The 21,324-nt window shown below is 42.0% G+C and overlaps 1 protein-coding gene and 1 long non-coding RNA gene across 5 annotated transcripts in view; one reads left to right on the forward strand and one right to left on the reverse strand.

Moving 5' to 3' along the window:
* Nucleotides 1-2,531: 2,531 nt before the first annotated feature.
* On the forward strand, nucleotides 2,532-10,442 carry LOC128832598 (uncharacterized). Of its 2 annotated transcripts, XR_008444015.1 has the most exons (3): nucleotides 2,532-2,611; nucleotides 7,379-7,658; nucleotides 10,128-10,442. It is a non-coding gene; the product is annotated as an uncharacterized LOC128832598 (long non-coding RNA). The 2 variants fall into 2 exon arrangements; XR_008444014.1 differs by lacking the exon at nucleotides 10,128-10,442 and having other exon boundaries at nucleotides 7,379-7,684.
* The window catches only part of SNX10 (sorting nexin 10), a 55,269-nt gene continuing 38,479 nt past the window's right edge, over nucleotides 4,535-21,324 (reverse strand). For all 3 annotated transcript variants that reach the window (XM_054020111.1, XM_054020113.1, XM_054020112.1), the window contains 4 exons: nucleotides 19,223-19,323; nucleotides 18,194-18,292; nucleotides 7,321-7,536; nucleotides 4,535-6,877 (listed from right to left, as the gene is read on the reverse strand). In XM_054020111.1, coding sequence (XP_053876086.1) covers nucleotides 6,796-6,877; nucleotides 7,321-7,536; nucleotides 18,194-18,292; nucleotides 19,223-19,323 — 498 coding nt within the window. In that variant the 3' untranslated portion in view covers nucleotides 4,535-6,795. The remainder of the gene's footprint in view (nucleotides 6,878-7,320; nucleotides 7,537-18,193; nucleotides 18,293-19,222; nucleotides 19,324-21,324) is intronic.

Here is a 21,324-nt window from a genome sequence, read left to right on the forward strand (position 1 = left end):
TCACTTACAACTAAAGCATTGCACCAACTCTCTTTTGGCCTAAACCTAGAATCTCCTGGCTTCTGCAGGAGATTCTGCTTTTGACTCTCAGGCTCCATGCTACAGGCAGAAAATGTTTTGCAGAAACGCCCGCCTCCTCACATTTAAACCTTAAACTTCCCCCAGAACATCTTCAGCCTGTGGCCTGGTCCTCTCCCTTTAGCTCCAGGTAGCTGCACTCTCATTATGATTGGTATTAAGGTTTTCATTCAGCTGCAAATGCTTGGGACTTATATAAATATTAGCAGAGTGAGCAAAAGGGCCACTCTTCCCTATACCACCAGGGTAATATCTCTCCCCCCCCCCCCCCCCGACACACACACACACACTTTTTTGTCTCCCCTATCACCCATTATCCCTTTAATGCAGAGCAGGGCTGCTGATTACAAAAGAGGCAGTTTGACTCCAGCAATAGGTCTTCTTCACTAATCCTCACTGTCATGGAAATTCCAGCTGCTGCAAGAATAAGAGGTTCAATCCATATTTGCCAGCTCTAATATGAAATCTGTCAGGGCCCAAATTAATGAGTTCCAAATTCCTTACATCACGATAACAGGTTAAGACTGGTCAATTAATTACATAAATCCTTCCCGATTCATTGTGCATTTGCAGGCGAGATTGTGTCTTACATTACTCCATGACACAGGGCCTTTTGGCTCTTGTTGTTCCGCAGAAAGGCCCCCATTTAAAGGCAGCCTGCCTGCCACAGCGAAGTGTTAAATGTCACGCATTAGATTTGCACTTTTCTGTAATTGCTTTAGTTAAAAAAAATAAATTAATTAAAGGCTTAGAGCTGCTGTGTGTGGGAGGGGCGGGGGAGGAATTAAGGAGTGGGCCCTCAGAAACCCATTATCTCGCCTCACACACAATCTGACACCCCAGCAATAACTGCCATTGCACATGGGGAAGGTGGATCTATATGTATTTTATAGCAATGGATCCTTTTCCTTGGCTAAAGAGATGCCTAGGTCTGGGAACTGGCTGGTGAGTGTGTGTGTCTCTGGTACATACTCTGTAATCTCCACCTCTTGGGCGAGCCCCATACAAACCAGAAGGGCCCTGTCACCCACCACAGAGATTTAGTGCATTGTTAAGAGGGGCTGGGGAGCAGATTGCTGGAGTGGAATGTCCTAGGGAGGGGAAGGTGGCGGCGGCTCAGTTTTGGGCTCTGCTCTCAGCTCGTTCTATCTACCCGTGCGGGCTCTCTGCCTGGCAGCGCCTCCTTCCGGCCGCTAGGTGCATTACACACAGAGGTACCAAGAGATCTCTAGGCCCAATAGGGTCAGGCAAACTTAGCGCTGGGAAGCAGTGCCTGCCTCATGTCCAGGCAGGATAGTCTCCCCATCTAGCACAGAGGCGATGCTCTCTTCCTAGCTGAGTCTCAGGCGCACTCTCATTGCAGGCACTAGGTTTTCTAATCTAATATAAAGGAAGGAGTGACCAAATTGCATTGGCTTGGCATGTGAGCAATGCACAGCGGTTATTCTGCTATTATTTTACTTTAAAATAATGATAAAATAAATAAAACCACCTCACAAAGCATCAGTTCCTTCCAGTCCTGGGGGAAAGAATTCATGGGGCACAAGTGTCGCTGCAACTAGATAAAGCCATAACGATTTGATGGAAGGTGGGGATATTGAGGGCAGCAAACAGGAAAGTGTTGGCCATGCTCTAGTAAATTGCATTGATTGGGATTTGAAATGTAACTGCAGAGAGGAGCAGTCTACCCCAAATCGAAGGGACCGGTCCGGCACACTCCTCTGGGATCACACGCACTCCGAGCTGCCGCTCCTGGGCTCCCCCTTTTTGCTCTGTGTGTGTACACACACCACACACACACACACACACACACACACGTTTCCTCTGGCTCGGAGCCTGCCCAGAGGAGCCCAGCCGCCTGGGCTTTTGCATAACAAAGAATTCCATCAGCCCAGTGACTGGCAATAGAGGCAGTCTCCCTCCTGCAGCATCCCATTATCACAGCCTGGCTCACACGCACGCACCCCCCCTCCCAGCCTTTTGTTTTACATTCATGTGAAAAGGGGGGGGCGGATACATTTAAAAATAAATCACAGCGCCCTGAAAAATGTCCGATCCCTGCAGAGCCCCCCAGGCACCCCCCGCCAAACTCTGCTTTCTTAGGGGTTGAGGGGGATGCTGCTGGATTCCGCCCCCCCCCCTCCTCCTCCAGCATCTCCTGGTGCTTTTGTATTTTTAACGTGGGGGCGGGTGGGTGTCTAGACCCAGATCTCATGCATGAGACTTTGGGGTTCTGGCTCTTGGGGCTGAGAAGCTGCAAATTGCTGCGTCTCCCTCCCCTCCCCTCCCCCGCTGTTGCTATGGGATGCGGTTGCTACGAGTTACTGGATCAAGGCCGGCTACTTCTTTACCTGACAAACAGCCCCCGGCAGAGCCTGGGCGCATGGAGGCGCCTGGAACACACTCACGGGCGGGGGAGGGAGGGAGCGAGCTGCCGCGAGAGCCCCCTGCACACACAGTCAGTCTGTGCTTGCAGCTGCAGGAAAAACTACAGCAAGTGGGGTGGGAGGGAAGAGAGGATGAAGGCCCTGAGGTAAGAAACTAGCAAAACTCAACTGAAAGTGGTGCCAATGCTGCCTCCAGGAGTAAAGGCAGGAGGCGATGGGGGGGCTGCTGATGACTAGGCACTTGTTGGAGTAACTGTTTGCCTCTTAGCGTGGAGCCAGATGGCTAGTGAGGGGAATTTATAAAGTTAGGAATTCATGGCAGGAAAAGGTAGTTTGAAAGCTTCACAGCGGCCTTAGGAGAGAGCACAGGCAATGAGAGGAAAGAAACAGGCACTGGAAGAGTTTGTGCTGCTAGATCAATTGGTGGCAAATGTCAAAAACTGTGTTCCTAACAGTGAGGAAAAGTTTTACAGTTACAGTATCAGTTAGTGAAAGGTTTGCCATGTAGCATTCTACAGGCAAGGGGAACTGGTTACGAAGATATAGCTACAAAGAGATAGCAAAGTTTTGGAAAGTATATTTAGGTTGGTAAAGTTTCTGAATTGCAGGTTTATACATATGATTTCCAGTAAATATGCTCAGCTTTGCCTTAGTATTTGCAGTGATTTCCTCATGGAACTGGAACAGTTTTGTATTTGCCAAACTGTAGATGATGATTTTAAGTAGTATATATTGTAATTGCAAACTTAGATTTTAGAGATATCATATCAACGAGGTATTGTTATTTAACTTTCCACAAGCAATCCTACAATAAAATTTCAAAGCTGCAAGCCATATAATGTAATATTGCATAATTGCTCATGGAAAGTTGATAGGATAGGAATACTTAGAAATATATACATATATGTTATGAGTATCTCACAAGTCAAGAACTCTAAATGTTCCAAACCAAAAGGAGTAATTTAATTATCTTCTAAATATGGTTTATTTAAATAGGCAAAAAAGCAATTTAACCTGCAATGGAATATTTTTAATTTTAAGAGGGAAAGTCTATTTTTAAGTATTGAAGGCCTTTCATGAGAAGAATCAGTCTTGACACTGGAAGTACTGAATTACATTTTTGTGTTTAAAAGAAAGAGTGCAGCATTGTAAAAGTAGTTTAACAACAACAAAAACCCCAACCTTTTTGGGATAAACATTGATCATCATTATTGATTCTACTATTGTTGTTATAACTACTTAGAAACATAAGGTTTTATTTTACCCATTCCTTGAAAGGGCTGCTAACTTTACATGCTTCTTGTATTACAAACAGATAATGTCACAAATACAATTGGATAGTTTTTCAGAACTATATTAAAAAGTATTTTCAACACAAAAATATTTCAAGAACAAAAATGCACAGAATTTGGAAAAGGTGGGCACAGAATTTAGAAATGTGTGTTGAGAAAATAAGACTGTCAAGTTTCTTACTCAATGTTTATAAAAAATAAGCTGTGTTATTGAATGAATTATTTTCTTTTAAAAGAGGGTTTTTGTTACCTTGTTTATAGAAATGTTTCAGTTGCATTACGAGTAACAGGTTGTTGGAATGCTGATTTAGAACATCCTTAAGTTAAATATGCATTACAATTCAAAAATATAAATGACTGGGGGTATCTATGTTTGTTTAACAACATATAGCACACACAAAAATATTTGAGAAACAGGAAACCGTGTAGAGTACTAAAAGTCATGAAAAAATAAATTAGGAAATGGATTTTAAAAATAAATCTCATTTACAAGTTAAAACATAGATCAATTTATTTTTATCTTATTTAATTACTTAATGTTCTGTTTCTACTAAGCTTTCTTATAAAAGTATAAGTGTAGCAAAGCAGGAACAATTAAAGTGATAAGATTTTGGATGCAGGAGTGGCGCATTAAAAATCCTGACTGTTTGAAAAACTAGACAGAAATGTCACTTAGTCAAAAACAACAACAAAAACCAAGAATCAAATTCCCAACAAGATGAGTTTCTTGTAGAAAAACAATATTTGATGTAGTGCTAAAATCACAACACACTAATCAAAAATTTTAAGAAGTTTTATATTTAAATTTCACAAAATAAGAAACATATCCTAAACATTTATAATTGTTTTTTCTTGGAAAATAAACCCTAGAACAGAATATTCTTCATTATCATTTAACATGAACGTTTTCACTAATACTAGGTATACAGAGAACTCAAAACAGTAACATTTTAAATAAATTTCCATGCAGAATAGGAAGAAGGTAATGGAACAGATTTTAGAGCACAGATATAACTTGTGAAGAGTGTGATAAAGTTCATAACAATACAATTATTATGAATCCCAAATATTTATCACTGAAACAGGCTGCTTTGCAAAAATCTCCTTAATACACAAAAGACAAGATCCCTGAATTATAATAAGTAGTCACAAAGGTTCTCCAACTCTTCCATTTAAACAGACAGTCAGGATGTGTGTTAGCAGGCCACAAAGTGTAAAGTGCATTCAATGATCTAGCTCAACATTAAACACAAAAAAAACCCCAATAGTATGGTAAACAAAATGATAATTAATTTCCTTCTCTAAAAAATTATTCTAGTTCTCAGTTTTTGTTCATTTCAAGATTTCTTCGCTGATGTTATGGGCAGCTTTGCGCTAAATTAATAAGTCTATCAATGAGGCAACATCTTCCAAAAAAAAAAAAAAAAGTCTGCACTTTGCAATAGAAGCTATCTTGCCATGATAACTTGTTGCTTTAATTAATGTTAGTGCTGTTATATCCAAATATTTTGTCGACCCTTTTACACACAAGCAGAGATGGTGACTAGATATATTCGTGCAATTCAACAAAACTGAGCAAAAGTAACAGATGATATTTATCTTATGAAAGTGCTACCATGATGAGAAAACTGGTTCAGAGTAATTACCTAAAAGATGAGATGTTATCCTCAAGTTCTTAAGAGACACCTTTCTAAAACTAAACAGGTTCCCAGCTGGATGCTTTAAAAACATATCCACACTAACTTTTATTAGCTGGCCAATTAATTATATATTGTTTCTGTGTAATTCACAGGTTAAAAGATACTAACTACTGTATCTTTGTCAGAGACAAAATCCATACTGGACCTGAACTTGCAGCACTGAAATCCAGAGGAGTTTTGCCATTATTTCAATGGGAACTGGATCAGACCCACTGCCTTGTCTTTAATAGCAGTTAAATGTCAAATATAAATAAACATTGAAACATTTTCTATTGACAGGCTCTGGGACAAGTTAACTCATAGTTGCTGCTATAAAGAGCAAAAGTAGATTGTAACAAATGTTTGTGGTTAAAAAGTTGTGTTCAAGCCTGCCATTTGTGAAAAAGTCAGTATTTCAATGTGTTTACTACAGTAAAAGTGAAATTAAAAACTCCAGTTATTTCAGTTTGTACCCAACAGCTTAGAATTCTATACTCGAACAACGTGTTATATCTATGAGACTATCATCCTTTCAGAAAGACAGTTTCACTTCATTTAAAATGTTAACCTAGAACACTTAGCTAACATTTTCAAACATAGGTCCCTAAAGTTAGATACCTAGAGTGAAATGTTGGCCCTGTCGAAGTCAGTGCAAAATGCCCATTGACTTCAGTGGGGCCAGATTTTAAACATGATTTTCACAGGGAGGGAGCAACCATAATTCCCACTACCTTCCATGAGAGCTGAAGGTTTTCAGCACCCCTTGAAATCATGTCACATTTATGTGCCTAACTTTAGGCATCTATGTTTGAAAATGTTGGCCACTGGCTCTTGTGCATGATCAGAGCAAGTTTTCCCATAAACATTGGAGAAAGGCTGAGGAAAGATAGTCTATATCTCCAATTGTCAGCAACAAATAGTACAGATTCTGTTTTCTTTAAGTCACCATGCTATTTTTAAAAGTTAATACCCTCTGGTCTATATAACTTCATTACCAATGTCACACAACTGGTTAGAGTGAAACTTCTCTGGTATAAAGTACACAAAATTGCTTTGAGTATATTTTCATTTGATACATCACTTTTAAACTAATGTAAAATACCTTTATTTTTTAAGATCTAAAATACATAGTCACCCAGGGAAATATTTTATCAGCCATACTTGGCAATAGAGCACCACTAGCCCAATATTTGTCAAGATTTTAATGGCTGCATAAACCTAAATGTAATAGGCAACATGTAAAAATAAATCAGTGCAATTTAATAAAAGCAACAAACAAACAGTTTCAAAGCTATGGTCTGAAAATTGAGAGAGAAAATTATTTTGCGAGTCTTAGGATGGCAATATACAAGTGATTTTTCAGGATTCTTCAGAGACTGTGCTTGCTTTACATCCATGTGAAATGCTGTCATCACTACTGTGTCCAAGCCCGGAGGATGAACTACAGAGAAGGGGAGAAAAAAAATAAAGAAAGGAAATTGGTTTTCACAACACACTCAAAGCCTGAGTAACAGAGGAGAACTTTAATTATCTCCAGTCACAAAGAGAGACAGGAAATTTGGACTTTTAATTAGCCATTTGGAGTGCAGTTGGATATTTTTTTTAGCAAGATAATTTAAACGCGAATAATTCAAGTCTGACTAAATGAAATTCACATAATCAGAATGCACATAATTGAATTTCTACTGCATTCATTAATTCAGTGTGGAGGTGTGTGTGAAGACTTCTATGATGAGCTGTCACAGCTCAATAAAATCTCAGTCAATTAATTTTTTCATTATCTTAGTATTACATCAACAAAAAAGTGAAGTCTGTGTGTGTGTGTGTGTGTGTGTGTGTGTATATATATATATATATATATCGGAATGTAAAGAAGAAAGTAACCTCTCTGAATCAGAATCAGCCTCATTTTTTTCTCTTTTTCTCTCTTCATCTTCAATAGGAAAACGTCGTTTCAAAGAGGCAAACTTATGAATCGCATCAGCAACAGAATATTTTGTCTGTCCAGATACACAAGCCTCAATATCTTCGGGACTTAGCTGAGTCTGTAAGAAGAGGTGAAGTCTACTGTCCGAAAGCAATAATGCATTTTGTAGGATCCTTTAAAAAAAAAAAAAAAAGAAAAACACACATAGTTACTAGAACAATTTCTCAGAGGTGTCCGGCTTTTAAATGAATCCCAAATTAGCTTCAGAATGCACTGCATATAATAAAATGATTAGGTATGTGTTACCTTTTTATTACATTATCTGGAATTTTGGGTGAGTAAAAACATGAAGCTAATAGTTAAGAACATCTGTTATAAGAATAACTTCAAGGGCGTTTCTTCCATTTAACCATCTGTTATTACCATGTGGATCAATTAATGATTGTAAGGGGGGCAAAGGCACATGCACTTATGGAAATTTGGTCTACATTCAAGAATAGTCTATATTTAAAAATACTAAACTACTTTAAACATTTCAACTGCCTGATTTCTCTTGGGGGAGTGGAAGAAGATGAAGGAGTTTAGAAGCATGAAAAGTCAGGACTTTGACATATCTGTGAAATAGAATGTGTGTGCACACCAACAAAAACTAGAAGTACATATTTACACTTTTACAAATTTGTATACATTTAAGGGATAGTAAAAATGCCATCGATGTACATTGATTTAAATCTGTTTGTAAAATGCTTTCAGTAAGTTCTGACAATACTCTTCATTTTAGCTGTTTTTTGAAAAAGTCTATCTTCAACTGCAGTTTATATTTGTGAAAATAAGCCTTCAAATGCATTTAGCATAACCTTTTTAATCATGTGAACTGTGTAATCCAAGTACAATGCATTCAAAAAAAATTGGAAAGTTAGAGTTACTCTTCAAGGACTGAAATCTGAGCATTAGCATTGCTACTCTGAAAATGCAATGCTCTTGCAATATTTGTATAAGGAACGAATTGCACAATAGATCTATTCTAATATGATCAGCAGCAGACAATAAGGGCCCATTCCTACAAAATGCTGATGTGCATGTGTAACTTTACTCATGGGAGTAGTCTTTTTGAGCTCAGTGGGAATACTCAGCATTTGCAAAATAAGGGTCTATGACACTAACAACTAACATTGCGGGCAAATTTACTACAATATATTTAAGCAAGCCAGAACCGTTGAGAATGTATGTTTGCCTATTTACAAATATTTAGGTTAGCTTTTAGTTATCAATATCTTTTCCATTTATTTGACAACATTACTGAATATAATCAGATACAAGACAACAACATAAGAACTGGTGAAAGTAAAATAAATAAATAAAATTCAACTGTATTATAAATACCCAAATTAACATGAAGTGTACAACATACTAGTTCTTCCAATCTTAACCACATGTTTGGACTGTAATATTTTAAATATAAATGAACTCTGAAAACTGTTCTCTGTTGTGACCAATATACTGGTAATATTTAATTAATGTAATATACTTAAGGATTTCTGTCTTTAGGTTAAAGGACAGCAAAATGAAAATAGACCTATATATAACTTGAAATTGATAAGTTTGCAGTAATTAAAAATATTTGCAGTGGCCCATAATGATCTACCATATTCCATGTGAAATTATCAGAGAGTGGGGCTGTAACAGGGATCACTTTTTGCTACTGTTCAAGATAAGGACATTTTTAAACATTGATAAAACCCAGCTTTTACTCTGATAAACCCACACATAGTTTTCTTAAAAATAGACATCACAAATATAGGCTCTCTTAAAATCCATGCCTACAAAGTATTAATGCACAGTACATTTAAAAACAACTTCTCAGTAACCCAAAAGAAACCACCTAATAGTGTACAAAAATGAATCAAGCCACAGAACCTACAAATCCACACACCTCCCTCCTCAACAGCAATAGCTTCATGAATACAGTTTGAAAAGCCATCATTCATTGGCCACTCTTGGTCAATGTGAAATCCCAAACAAGCAATGACACAAACATCATGAAACAAAAAGGGGGAAAAAAAACCCAATGATACCGCACAATAAATACAGATTTATAGTGTAAGCACTGGATGAGCAAACTCATTCCTTTTGTTTGTTTTCTTAAAGTGAATCTTACTAGAATTTATGTTCCAGATTTAAAAAACAGATAACAGTGAGGGGATTCACATTTTTGCAATACTAATATCTGCATTTCTAATTCAGAGTAATATAGTAAAAAGCCGGCCCATTAAATTCAACATGCATAAGCTTTAGTTTCCCTAAAGATTTTCCTATATTATATCTTCAGTAGCTTCCTGCCACCCAGGCTAAAGCGCAAGTAACTAACTGTTCATGAGATTACGCTATACTTGCAGCTTTGTTGCTGTTTGAAATGTATTTTATTTTCTTTATAAAAATAATGGGTAATCTTTAAAATTGATTTTAGATGGTTTGAGGCTTTACACCACAGAAGTAATGAGCACTAATGTCAACGATATTGGACACAAATTCATTTTAGCTTTATTTCATGTCCACAGCAATTCTACTAAGCCTTGAACTGCTGAAGCACTATTATTAACTTGCTGGTAACCTAACATATGGGAACAGCAAACAAAAGTGATAAGAGTACAGGTTGATCAGAACCTCAAGGCTACTGTCCTTTTTCTGCAGCTATAATTCAATTTCCAATTTTACTTTACATTGGACTCATTATTTCACAGTTATTTTCTCTTCTGCTTAATAGTGCCATCTAGAGGTTAAATGCGTGAAGAAACACAGAGAGGAAGAATTAGAGAAAGATGTTCATTGAACCAATCACACACAGTCCATCTAGAAGGGAAAACATTTAGAGTTCTTTACTAACCACTGTAAGTCAACATGAGCAGTCATAGAAGCACTCTTCACCTAGGTATGCCCTTGGAACGCCTGCTCTGCTCTTTAATTGAGAAATGACAACTTTTGCTTTCTTCCTTCTGCACCAGCTGCTTATATTGCTTGAAGGATGTAATTAAAAAGCCATCAAAATGAAAAATAAAGTGTCTGCACTATTCAGATCTAACTTTTAGTTTATATTCAAAATATTCATACCTCCAAAACAAGGACATGCATGGTCTGTCGCCCGTTGTGTTAGTATTGTGGATTATTATTATTATTATTATTACAGTAGCACTCAGGGGCTTCAACTAGGTCGGGGCCCCATTGTGCTAGGTGCTGTACAAGCACATAAAAGGTGACAGTCTCTGCCCCAAAGAGCTTGCAGTCTAAACAACAAGACATGACATGTAGCAGAGACAAACAACTGGGCAGGAAGAAGTGGAGGAGGCAGGGGAGGGTAACATACAATTAGGATGTTTTAGCACTGACTAACCATCTGTGTAATTTTTAGCCAACCAGCAATTATCACAATGTTCGATGAACATCAGCCAGTTCATTACGGCAAATACCAACACAGGAACAGATTCTGAGCCCAGCTGCTCTGGTGTAAATCTACAGTAAATGAGATCAAAATCTGGCCCACACAGTTAATTTATAAAAAGTCACAGCTCACACTGATAATTCTAGTATCACCTGAAAAAACTGACTGGGCAGATTTAAAGGAAAGTCAAACTTTTCCTATACCTACCTAGGATAGAAATTAATGCCCTAATCCTGCAAACCTTTCCCCACTGAGTAGTCATTACTCTCACATAAGAACTCCCTTACATGAGTAAGGGTTTGCAGAACCAGTCCCTACGTTTGAATTTGAGATAAAAATCTTTCTTATTTGTTGTCAGGAGAATCGTCGTTTGTAAGCATCCTTGGTAAAAATGTATCATATCTCGACCTTCACAGAAAGAGGGCATAAAATACGGAGTCTTGCAACCCGACCCAAACCCAATGGGACCTAACTATAGGTGCTGGGTTCAGGTCAATTTGGAGATGAAAATGAGTTGACATGCTTAGACTGGGGGCAGGCGCAGGGTCAAAGGCAGTCATAGGGATGGCACGACAGGGTGATGGTAAACAGTCTTTTGTGGGTCAGTGACTGGTGGAGGTGCTGCCACCAGGAGAGGCGGTGCTGTATTCGCATCAGCTGTTTCCTGCCTTAAGACACACACATGCACACACAGTGTGGTTCAGGTGTGAACAGAGAGAGAAACAACATGACCAGCTGGGACCCCACACCAGGCACTGCCTGCCCTGCACCTCACCCCTCCTGCCCAGCATGGAGGCTTTCATGGGGCTCTGCAGACGGGTACTCACCCTGCACCACCCCTGGGCCCATGCCCCCACCCACTCTGCAGTAGGGCCAGGCAGGAGGTGGCAGTGGAGGAGAGAAGGGGAGCTGTCCCATGTCTGTCCTGCCGTGTGGCTGCCCTGGCTGGAAGTTTGAGGGACTGAGGCTCCACTGAGGTATGGGCAACCCTGGGCTTCTTGGGGCAGCTGCAGGGGAGGGAAGGGATGTGGGTTTGTGAATGGCAGAAACACCTGGGTCTGTTTGCAGCATCCCAGACATGCTGTTATGCTAGCTCCGGTTCCTGCTGCTCCATCCCTGACCTTGCAACCTGACGTGGCCTGACTATAAGGGTCAGTTGTGAAAATGTTGACAAAAAGTTGACACTCTCAGCTTCAGGGTGGATTCAGATCAGCTGTGGTCTAGTTGGGTTCAGATTGGCCTTTAAAATTAGACCTGAGAAGACCTCTAATAAACTTCCAATTGATACGCAAAAGAAAGCGCATGGCTTTTGAGGAGATGCTGTATGCTACATGAGGAATGTTCCCTCTCCCAAGCTAAAGAGAGAACATTTACAAAAGGCAAAACATGTGTTGTGTCTTATTTGGATAAAGGCCAAAATCTGGTTTTCTTCAATGTGATTTTATTAGGTATATTATACACTGTTCTGCTGGAGGAGAACAACATATGGCTGAACAGTACAACTTAATCCTAACTAAAGATTTCCTGTATCTACTGTAACCTAATACAATGACTGATGCACACTTGAATGTGTGTGGAAGGTTAACACTCTGATTTCGTTTTCAGCAAATTTACTCTGCCCATTTACATCAGATCACGAGAGGGTGAAAAAATAAAACCTACCAAAAACAACTGATCACAGCCTGTGTTCTGGTGCCCTCTATTGAGCACACACAGAGATTCAGACAGGGAGAATGCGGAGGGGGCACAGTCATTAAAGCTCTATTTCCTCCTTTGCAAAATGTCCTATATTTCCTCATACTTTTTATCAATACCGTTTCCTCTTTTCTAATAGGCCAGTGTGAAAGGTAGCAGGTGCTAGCTGGGAATATGAAAGAGAATTTAACTAAATAGAGAAGCTAGGAGGGGCTGCCAGATCCCATACTCACTTCAGCACAACTCATCAAATTTGAAATATTTGGAGCATTCTATTCAGAATAATGCCAATAGAAAGTTGGGGCCCGATTCTGCATCCCTTATTAGCGTGAGTAAACCTTACATGTAGTCAATGGCCCTGGTTCACTATTGCCTTGTACCTTGTGTAGTCATTTGACCAGTGCAAAGTGAGAGTAAAGTACAACCAGATCAGAATGGTAGTGTTTAATACCCACTTTGCAGTGATGCAAATGACTACACAAGGTACAGGGCAAAAATGAACCAGGCCCAATGGGACTACACACAATATTTACGCATGCAAGGTAGGGAGGCAGGATTAGGAACTGGTTTGGTGAATCAGCAGCGGACTTTTAAAAATAATATGGAAACAGATTTAAATAGTAATCTCTTGTCAGGAGATGTAATATTAATAAGCATGTGTCCTGTGGTAATTGCCAGGAATAGCCACTCAAGAGATTACTAATAGATATTTACCTTTTATTTTAAACCACACATTGGTATGAGAAAATAACTCCAGTTTCATTCAATTAAAGCAAAATAATTGAATGCAACTTAAATAAAATAAATTGCTTTTGGTAAATACATATTGGAGTTATAACAAACAGGAATGCAAATCATCATTTTAGGTAATTTTAGGCCCCAAAATTAAGTTTTGTGCAGAACAAATGGGTGAAAAAGGGAGAGGGTCTCACAAAACTTAGTATTAATAAAGATAATTTCTTGATTTTTTTTCAATTCAGTAAGAAGCTTTTTTATTTGAATTTAAAGGAGAATTCATCAGCATCAGAATACGTCTTCAGAATATTTCCAATGGGAAATGTGTAGTTTTCCTCATTCACAAAAAGCAATTTATGACTGAAAGATCGGCAATCTGACATTTAGCTAATGGAGGCAGAGTTCTCAAACACTGAACTTGACAGTAACAAGGACTGAGTTATACAGTTCTTTTGTCAATCAAAATGATAATCCCCTATAAGACAAACGGAATCAGTGCTGGAAATATATGATGAAGCCAGATTCATCCAACCTCAACTTCCAACATGAATTATAATGCTTTACGTATGTTTCAAACTAAGTGTCAAATCCTGGCCCTGATTTATGCAACAGGAAGAGCTGAAGAAACCCCCTAAGTCTAAGTAACTAGCTGTTCACAGAGTTAACTAATCCAGAGGATGGTGTGTGGAGGTGGGGGACAGAGATCCACATCCACTCTCCAGCTGGGTAGTACAGAGGGCAAATGAGCCTCCTCTCCTCACCAGCCCTCCATAAATCCTCGCCCTTCTGTCTTCTGTGGGTGCCCTGGGAGCTGCTACAGTAACCTTCCCACATAGAGAGGTGGATGGAGGAGAGGAAAAACAGAAAACAGCTAGGGATGAGGCGTTACATTTTCAAAAGCGACTAAGTGAATTGGGAGCATAGGTCACATTTTCAAAAGAGACTTAGGAACCTACGATTCAAGGAGGGTTTTTAAAAAAATTTTACCCATGGCCCCATCTTCCTCAAGCTGGTTAGCACGTGTGGCTTGTGATCCCTGTTCTGCTCACTCCCATAAGCAATTGCCGGGGGGGGGGGGGGGGGGGGGAAAAAGAGAGGGAGCTGTGTCTCATTCCGCCTGACAGGCACCTGTCTCCCTGCCCTGGCTGATAGCCTACTTTTGCTGTTTTGGCCTGTAGGGTCCCATTCAGTTTCTCCATGACTGATTTCCCCTACTGGTGCCACCTGCTGCGTGGGGGTGGATAAGGGCAGAGCATCAGCATAAGTGCTACCTTGCAATCTCAAAGGATGTTCCATCTCCCACAAGAAGTGGTTGTTTACAGCCTGGGGGCCCTGGGGAGCTGCTGAGGGCTGTCTGCTATAGGCACTGTGGGGCCCAGAATTTAGACCCAAAGTTCTAAGCAATGTCTGTCTGTCTGTATACATACATACATAAAATTAAGGCAGAGGAATTTGAAAGGCCCCAGACTAACCATAGGTCAGTGCCACTATTTTAAATTGTTGGAGCATGTGTCATACGAAAAAAATCTGCAGTGATCCAGTGCTGGAATTATGCAGATCTCAAGCTTGTCAAGGAGTCACATAAATGCAGCTTCGGGGAAAGAATTCATGACATTTTGTTCCAAAAAAAGAAAAAACCCACAATCTTCAAAATAGAGGCGTCTGGAGCAGCCTTTAGTTCAGCTAATGGAGAGAACCTTTCTACAAACTGGGACATCTGATGTTCCATCCAGCTGAGGGCAGCGCCACAGAATGTCAATGCCAAGCCAATTTATCCTAACAACTATATTTTTAAAAACTCCTTTCAAGTCTAGCTTTCCCCTGTGGCTGAGAATGTCTGGAAGAGCGGTGCCACCTTTCATGCAGCACTGAAGCACAAACATTTAAAACATTACTATAAGAGGAAAAACCCGAACACTAATCAGTTTTACGTTCATGAAGCAATGTTCTTGAAATGCTCAACATTCTCCTATCACAATACTCAGCTAAACTATAGGTATCCAAAAAGCTGAAAGAAAGTACATTTCTGTTTTAATGTCATTTCTGGAAACATAGCCACTGGATGGAAATACTTTGTGTCCTGTAATAAAGTCGCTTTGGAGCAGTTTGGGCTGATCAACATTCCTACAAGTTTCATTTTAAAATTAGAGTATCTTTAAAAATAACAACAATTATCCACAACATGGCACAGAGAAGGCTGAGAGCTCAGACAAGGATACGTGAACAACCACAGGCTTTGTCCAGCCCATCAGTATTCCCAACTCTTGAGTTGTTTTTAATCAATGAGGTTGAGGGGAAATCCCTAGATCCTCCTCCACTCTCTGTATTAGTGTCATGTACCCTCAAGCAGAGTCATGACTAAAGTCCTGGCCAACAAAGATTAGATAGGACTCTATGCAGGAACAGATAAGACTGTTCCTGAAATGACTAATGGGGTCACTATAGACACACGCCCTGTTCCCAGTTATTGAGCACACTGCTAACACAGATTTTCCCTTGCTCTTCCCAAACTGGGAGCAAAGGACTCAGCTTAAAGCTACGTGACACTGGCCAGGAAGAGCATGTGCCAAAAAGCATAGCAACTTGCTTTAAAATTCCTGCCTTTGCTATTACTGGTAGAGCTCCACACTGGTAAGTGCTAAGGAGACTGGTGTTCTAACCCTCATGTCATCTAACCATGCTCAAAGTAGCTCTAAACAAAACAATGGTTAAAAAGCTGGTGGCTGGTAGCAGCCTGACTTCACTAGTGCTCCTACCACTGCAACCACAAATTGCACCAGTGATAACAATGATAGGACATTTAAAAATGGTAATAAAAGCCAGAAGATGGGACAAACATGGTTGGTTTAGTGCAGGAGTGGGCAAACTATGGGCCCGCAAGCCGTTTTACGCTGGCCCGCGAGCTCCCGCTGGGGCACTGGGTTGGGGGCCGGACCACACGGCTCGGCCCCGCTCTGGTGCTCCGGCCCCGCTCTGGCACTCCGGCCAGGGTGAAGGGTTGGGACTGCACCACGCAGCTCGGCCCCACTCTGGCCGGAGCGTAGGTTGGAGGCTACTCTGGCACTCCAGCCAGGGCGCTGGGTTGGAGGCCGCACCACATGGCTCCCGGAAGCCAAGGTTCGGCCCCACTCCGGCGCTCTAGCCCCACACGGGTCCCAGAAGCCACAGCATGGCCCCGCTCCAGCTCCTACACACTCCAATGGCCCCCTCCGGCACTCCAATGGGAGCTGCAGGGGCGGTCCCTGCGGATAGGCAACATGCAGAGCCACCTGGCCGCCCCTCTGCGTAGGAGCTGGAGAAGGGATATGCCACTGCTTCCAGGAGCAGCTTGACGTAAGTGCCACTCAGAGCCTGCACCCCTGAGCCTCTCCTCTGGCCCCAGCCCTGATCCCCCTTCCCCTCTCCAAACCCCTCGATTGCAGCCCGGTGCACCCTTCTGCACCCCAAACCTCTCATCCCCAGCCCCACCCAAGAATCCACACCCCCAGCCGGAACCTGCACTCCTGATCTCCCTCCTACCCTCTGAACCCCTCGGTCCCAGCCCAGAGCACTCTTCTACACCGCAAACTCCTCATCCCCAGCCCCACCCCGAAGCCCACACCCCCAACCAGAGCCCTCACCCCCTCCCACACCCCAACCCCAATTTTGTGAGCATTCATGGCCTGCCATACAATTTCTACTCCCCGATGTGGCCTTCGGGCCAAAAAGTTTGCCCACCCCTGGTGTAGTGGATAGAACACTAGACTCGGACTCAGGGGACCGAGGTTCTATTCCCAGCTCTGCAGCTGGCTGCTGGATGACTTTGAACAGGTCTGTGCCTCAGTTTCCCCACCTGTAAAATACATATAATGATACTGACCTCCTTTGTAAAGCACTTTGAGATCTACAGATGAAAAGTGTTGTATAAGAGCTAAGTATTATTAAACAGCCAGAGTGTTGAGCTAAATAACCATGTTTAAGCTGTTCTTAAAACCTTTTTCTAGCTCAGGTTGGAGCCTAGCCAAGGAGACTATTTTAAAAATTCTTTTCGTCCATCCCTTTAAACAATGTTTTCACACACCATGTCCCTTGCAAGAAGGCTACACTGGGGAAATTTACCAAAACATTTTCCACTGCTGTTATCACCGGTTCAGGTGAAGGAGTGTTGGTGCTATTTTAGTTATGCCTGCTGGAATAAAACTTATTTGGCAAAGTGGTAAAAATGGTGCCAACTGTGAGATTGCCTTAGCTAAACTAGAGGACCCAAACATAAAAGTGTTAACCTCAGCTCAGCTGAACCAGCTGTAGTATTAGAGGGATTTTTTTTTTTTTAAAGGATTCCTTATTACAGAGTTTCCCCAAGCCCACTGTGTTTAAGCAGAGTTTGCCAGAGAGGTGTTAACACTGGTTTCCTCACCACTGTAAACCTGTTTCTTTGTTTAAACATAGCTAGCTTGTTCTTGAAAGCCAATAGATTTCACCAGAAGAGCATTTTTAACCAAAATAAGGCCATGAAATAATTTAAACACTGTGAAAAAGTTCCTGTCAGGGTGGTTAAACACTGGAATAAGCTGCCTAGGGAGGTTGTGGAATCTCCATCTCTGGAGATATTTAAGAGTAGGTTAGATAAATGTCTATCAGGGATGGTCTAGACAGTATTTGGTCCTGCCATGAGGGTAGGGGACTGGACTCGATGACCTCTCGAGGTCCCTTCCAATCCTAGAATCTATGAATCTACGCTTTACAAAAATGCCAATTTTTAATCAATACACTGAAAAGTGAAGAACTTCGGCTGAACTGTTGCAACGGAATTTCAGCTGAAGTGGTATATACAAAAATGTGTCAATGAGAGACAGAGGAAATCTAAAAGAGCAATATATAATGCTGGCCACAAGATGGCTCTCCCGTACAAGAGATGAGCTGTCAAATACAGCAAATTAGTGACTTCGTTAACAATAAAAAACACACTAAGATGCAGTACTTACTTCTCAAGAAATTCTTGTAGGCCCTGTCGACGATGGTCCACATGATGGGGATTATTCATATTAAAAAAGGGAGTTTTAGATGGAAGTTCAGGTAATTGGCTTTAAAAAATAAAATACAGAGTTAAAACCAAAAATGATGTGCTGAGAAAAATAGTTTATGCAAGTGATCTAATTTTAGGAGGATAAATTACAACATCAGACCAAAGGAAAAAATATCTTGGACAAATATAAAGCAAAGCCAGTCTCTACTGAATGGAGGGGGGGAGAGAAAGAGATAAATGTATCTTTGTGTACACATTTTATCATTTTGGGAGGTGCTCAGATACCACAGTGATAAGGACCATATGAGAACCTTGGTATGTAGACACCTAGACTCCAAGGATTAACAGTTGGGTCAGGAAAATGTAGAGCAGTGTAATTTACATTTTTTGTTATCTTAAACGGTTTATCAAAAGCACTAGCTGTTCAAACTTGTATGCAACAAAATATAAGATTAAATGTGTTAAGCCTTACTAGTTTGGGAAATAGCTACCAAAAGGTAATGGTGGAAGCCCCATTGCTTGAGATGTTTAATTCCAGGCCAGCCAGGGATACGTCTACACAATGATAAAAAAAACTGTCAGCTGACTTGGGCTCTTGGCTGAAAAATTGCTGTGTAGACATTCAAGCTCAGGCTAGAACCCAAGCTCTGGGACCCTGTGATGGTTCCAGCCTGAGTCTGAACATCTACACAGAAATTTTTCAGTCCCGGAGGCCAGGTCAGACACGAGTTTTTTATTACTGTGTAGAAGTATCTGCAAACCACTAGAAAATATATTGTGGAAAACAACCTTGCACTGGTAGGGTAGAGAGTATATGGGCTAAAGTCTTGCCCAACTCTAACTTATATGATTCTCTAGTAATAGTTCAGAACAGATAAAAAAACACTACTCCTGTGTGTGTCATCTGCAGAGTATTAAACTTGTATTTCATGGAAGAAGGTAGATTTAAAAAAAAAAAAAAAAAAAAAAAAAAAAAGTCGTCACTCACAGTAGCACAGCATTCTTCTGAAGTCTTTGCCGCAGCCATACAAATTCTCGAAAGCGTCGTCTAACGCAAGATGTTTTCCTTGTAAAGCACATGCTATTTGTCTGTTGGGAAATGAGACTCACTTTACTTGTAAATCCTTTAGAAAGAAAACAGCATAGATATTTGATACTAAAAAAGTTTACTAAGAATTCTGTCCCTGAAAACTGAAGGACTGATTTCTATTCAGTTCAGTGTAACTGCTATGTAAAACAGTTGTATCTTGAACCAGATCAGGATCAGTTTCTAACTTCTCAGGGAACATATTTTTCTTCAGAAGAAAATGACCAGAATGAAGACGTCAATTACAGCAGGTGAAAAAGTTTGTCAGAAAATGATTTCCAACAGAAAACTCCAATTTTTGCATTAAAAAAAGAATGGCATTACCCTGCAAACACTTACTCCTGCACGCATGCTTCTTCCAGTGCATAGTCCCAGTTAAATCAATAGGTAGAGCCCTGCAAATCCATGGGTATCCACTTTATATCCGTGGACCATTTCTGCGGATACCAGCGCGGATGCAGATACAAATTTTATATCCACGCAGGGCTCTGACGGTAAGAGCGGGCAAGCAGCTGTGAGGAACCGCGGCGCGGATCCTCCACCTGCCTTGGGAGGAGAGCCTGGGGGGCAGGGACAGGGGTCAGGGGCTGCTCGGGCCCCACGGCCAAGGCAGGTGGAGGGTCCGCCATGGCTCCCCAGCTGTTATTGTGGCTGGGCTGTCGCTCTGAGCTGTCCCCTTCCCCGGCCGGAGCCCAGTCAGGGAGAGCTGCACTGGCCGCTGTGGGGACCCTGGATCCCTCCACATGCCCTGGGTGGGGGGCTGCTCGGGCCCCCTGGCTAAGTTCCCTGTAAGCTGTGCAGCCGCACAGCAGCCTCCTTTGCACTGCGCAGACACTCGGGGAACCCGCCCGGGGACCTGCCACGGCCGGGGGAGACCCCAACCTAGCCCGGCCCCAGCCTGCTGCGGTAGTGGCACCCTTCCCCTGGCTCCAACTCTGCTGCGACAGGCCGGGCCCGGACCCAGCTGCAACCAGGGCAGCCCTCCCCCAGCCCAAACCCAGCCCCAGCCTAGACCTGCTGGGGAAGTAGCACCTATCCTGCAGCCCCAGCCCCGGAGCTGCTGCGGTGGGGAGAGGCGCCTCTTCCTCCCCAGCCCAGGTGCTGCTGTGGGGAGAGAGAGCTGAGGGGAGTCCTCTCCCCCCGCCATGCCCCCGGAGCACCCTAATGCATCCCAAACCCATCATCCCCAGCCCCACCCAGAGTCCACACCCCCAGCTGGAACCCTCACACCCCTGAGCCCCCTCCCACACTCCGAACCCCTCGGCCCCATCCCCACCACATGAATTTTGTTATGTGCACCAATATGAAGGTGATGTGTCACACATTACCTCCATATTGCTGTACATAACAAAATTCATTCCACACATGGGTGGGAGAAATGTAAGGGAACACTGTCCCCTTCCCCCCCACTCCCCCCCCCCCAGACAGGTGGAGTGTCCGTCACGGCTCCCCACAGCATCTCACCCCGACCGCATTACAGACAGGGGGGTGCCTCAGAGCCTCAGTCCAGCCCCTGGTGTAGAGCTCTGCTAATCTGCAGATATCCACATCGCAGATAATTTTTGCAGATCGCAGATCGAATGTGGATACATATTTATGTAGCCACGCAGGGCTCTATCAATGGGACTAGCATGAATACTTGCTACACAGGGAAAAGCAGTTGTAATGATTGGCCCTTAGTTACCAGTCACTTGATTGTTTGCCCTTACAAAGGTCTGGTCTATACTACCCGCCTGAATCGGCGGGTAGAAATCGACCTCTCGGGGATCGATTTATCGCATCCCGTCGGGACGCGACAATCGATCCCCGAATCGGCGCTCTAACTCCACCAGCGGAGGTGGTAGTAAGCGCCGCTGACAAAAAGCGGCAGAAGTCGATTTTGCCGCCGTCCTCACAACGGGGTAAGTCGGCTGCAATACGTCGAATTCAGCTACGCTATTCACGTAGCTGAATTTGCGTATCTTAAATCGACTCCCCGCTGTAGTGTAGATGTACCCTAAGAT

The sequence above is a fragment of the Malaclemys terrapin genome, chromosome 2 (assembly GCF_027887155.1).
Source record: "Malaclemys terrapin pileata isolate rMalTer1 chromosome 2, rMalTer1.hap1, whole genome shotgun sequence".
Taxonomy (NCBI): Eukaryota; Metazoa; Chordata; order Testudines; family Emydidae; genus Malaclemys; species Malaclemys terrapin.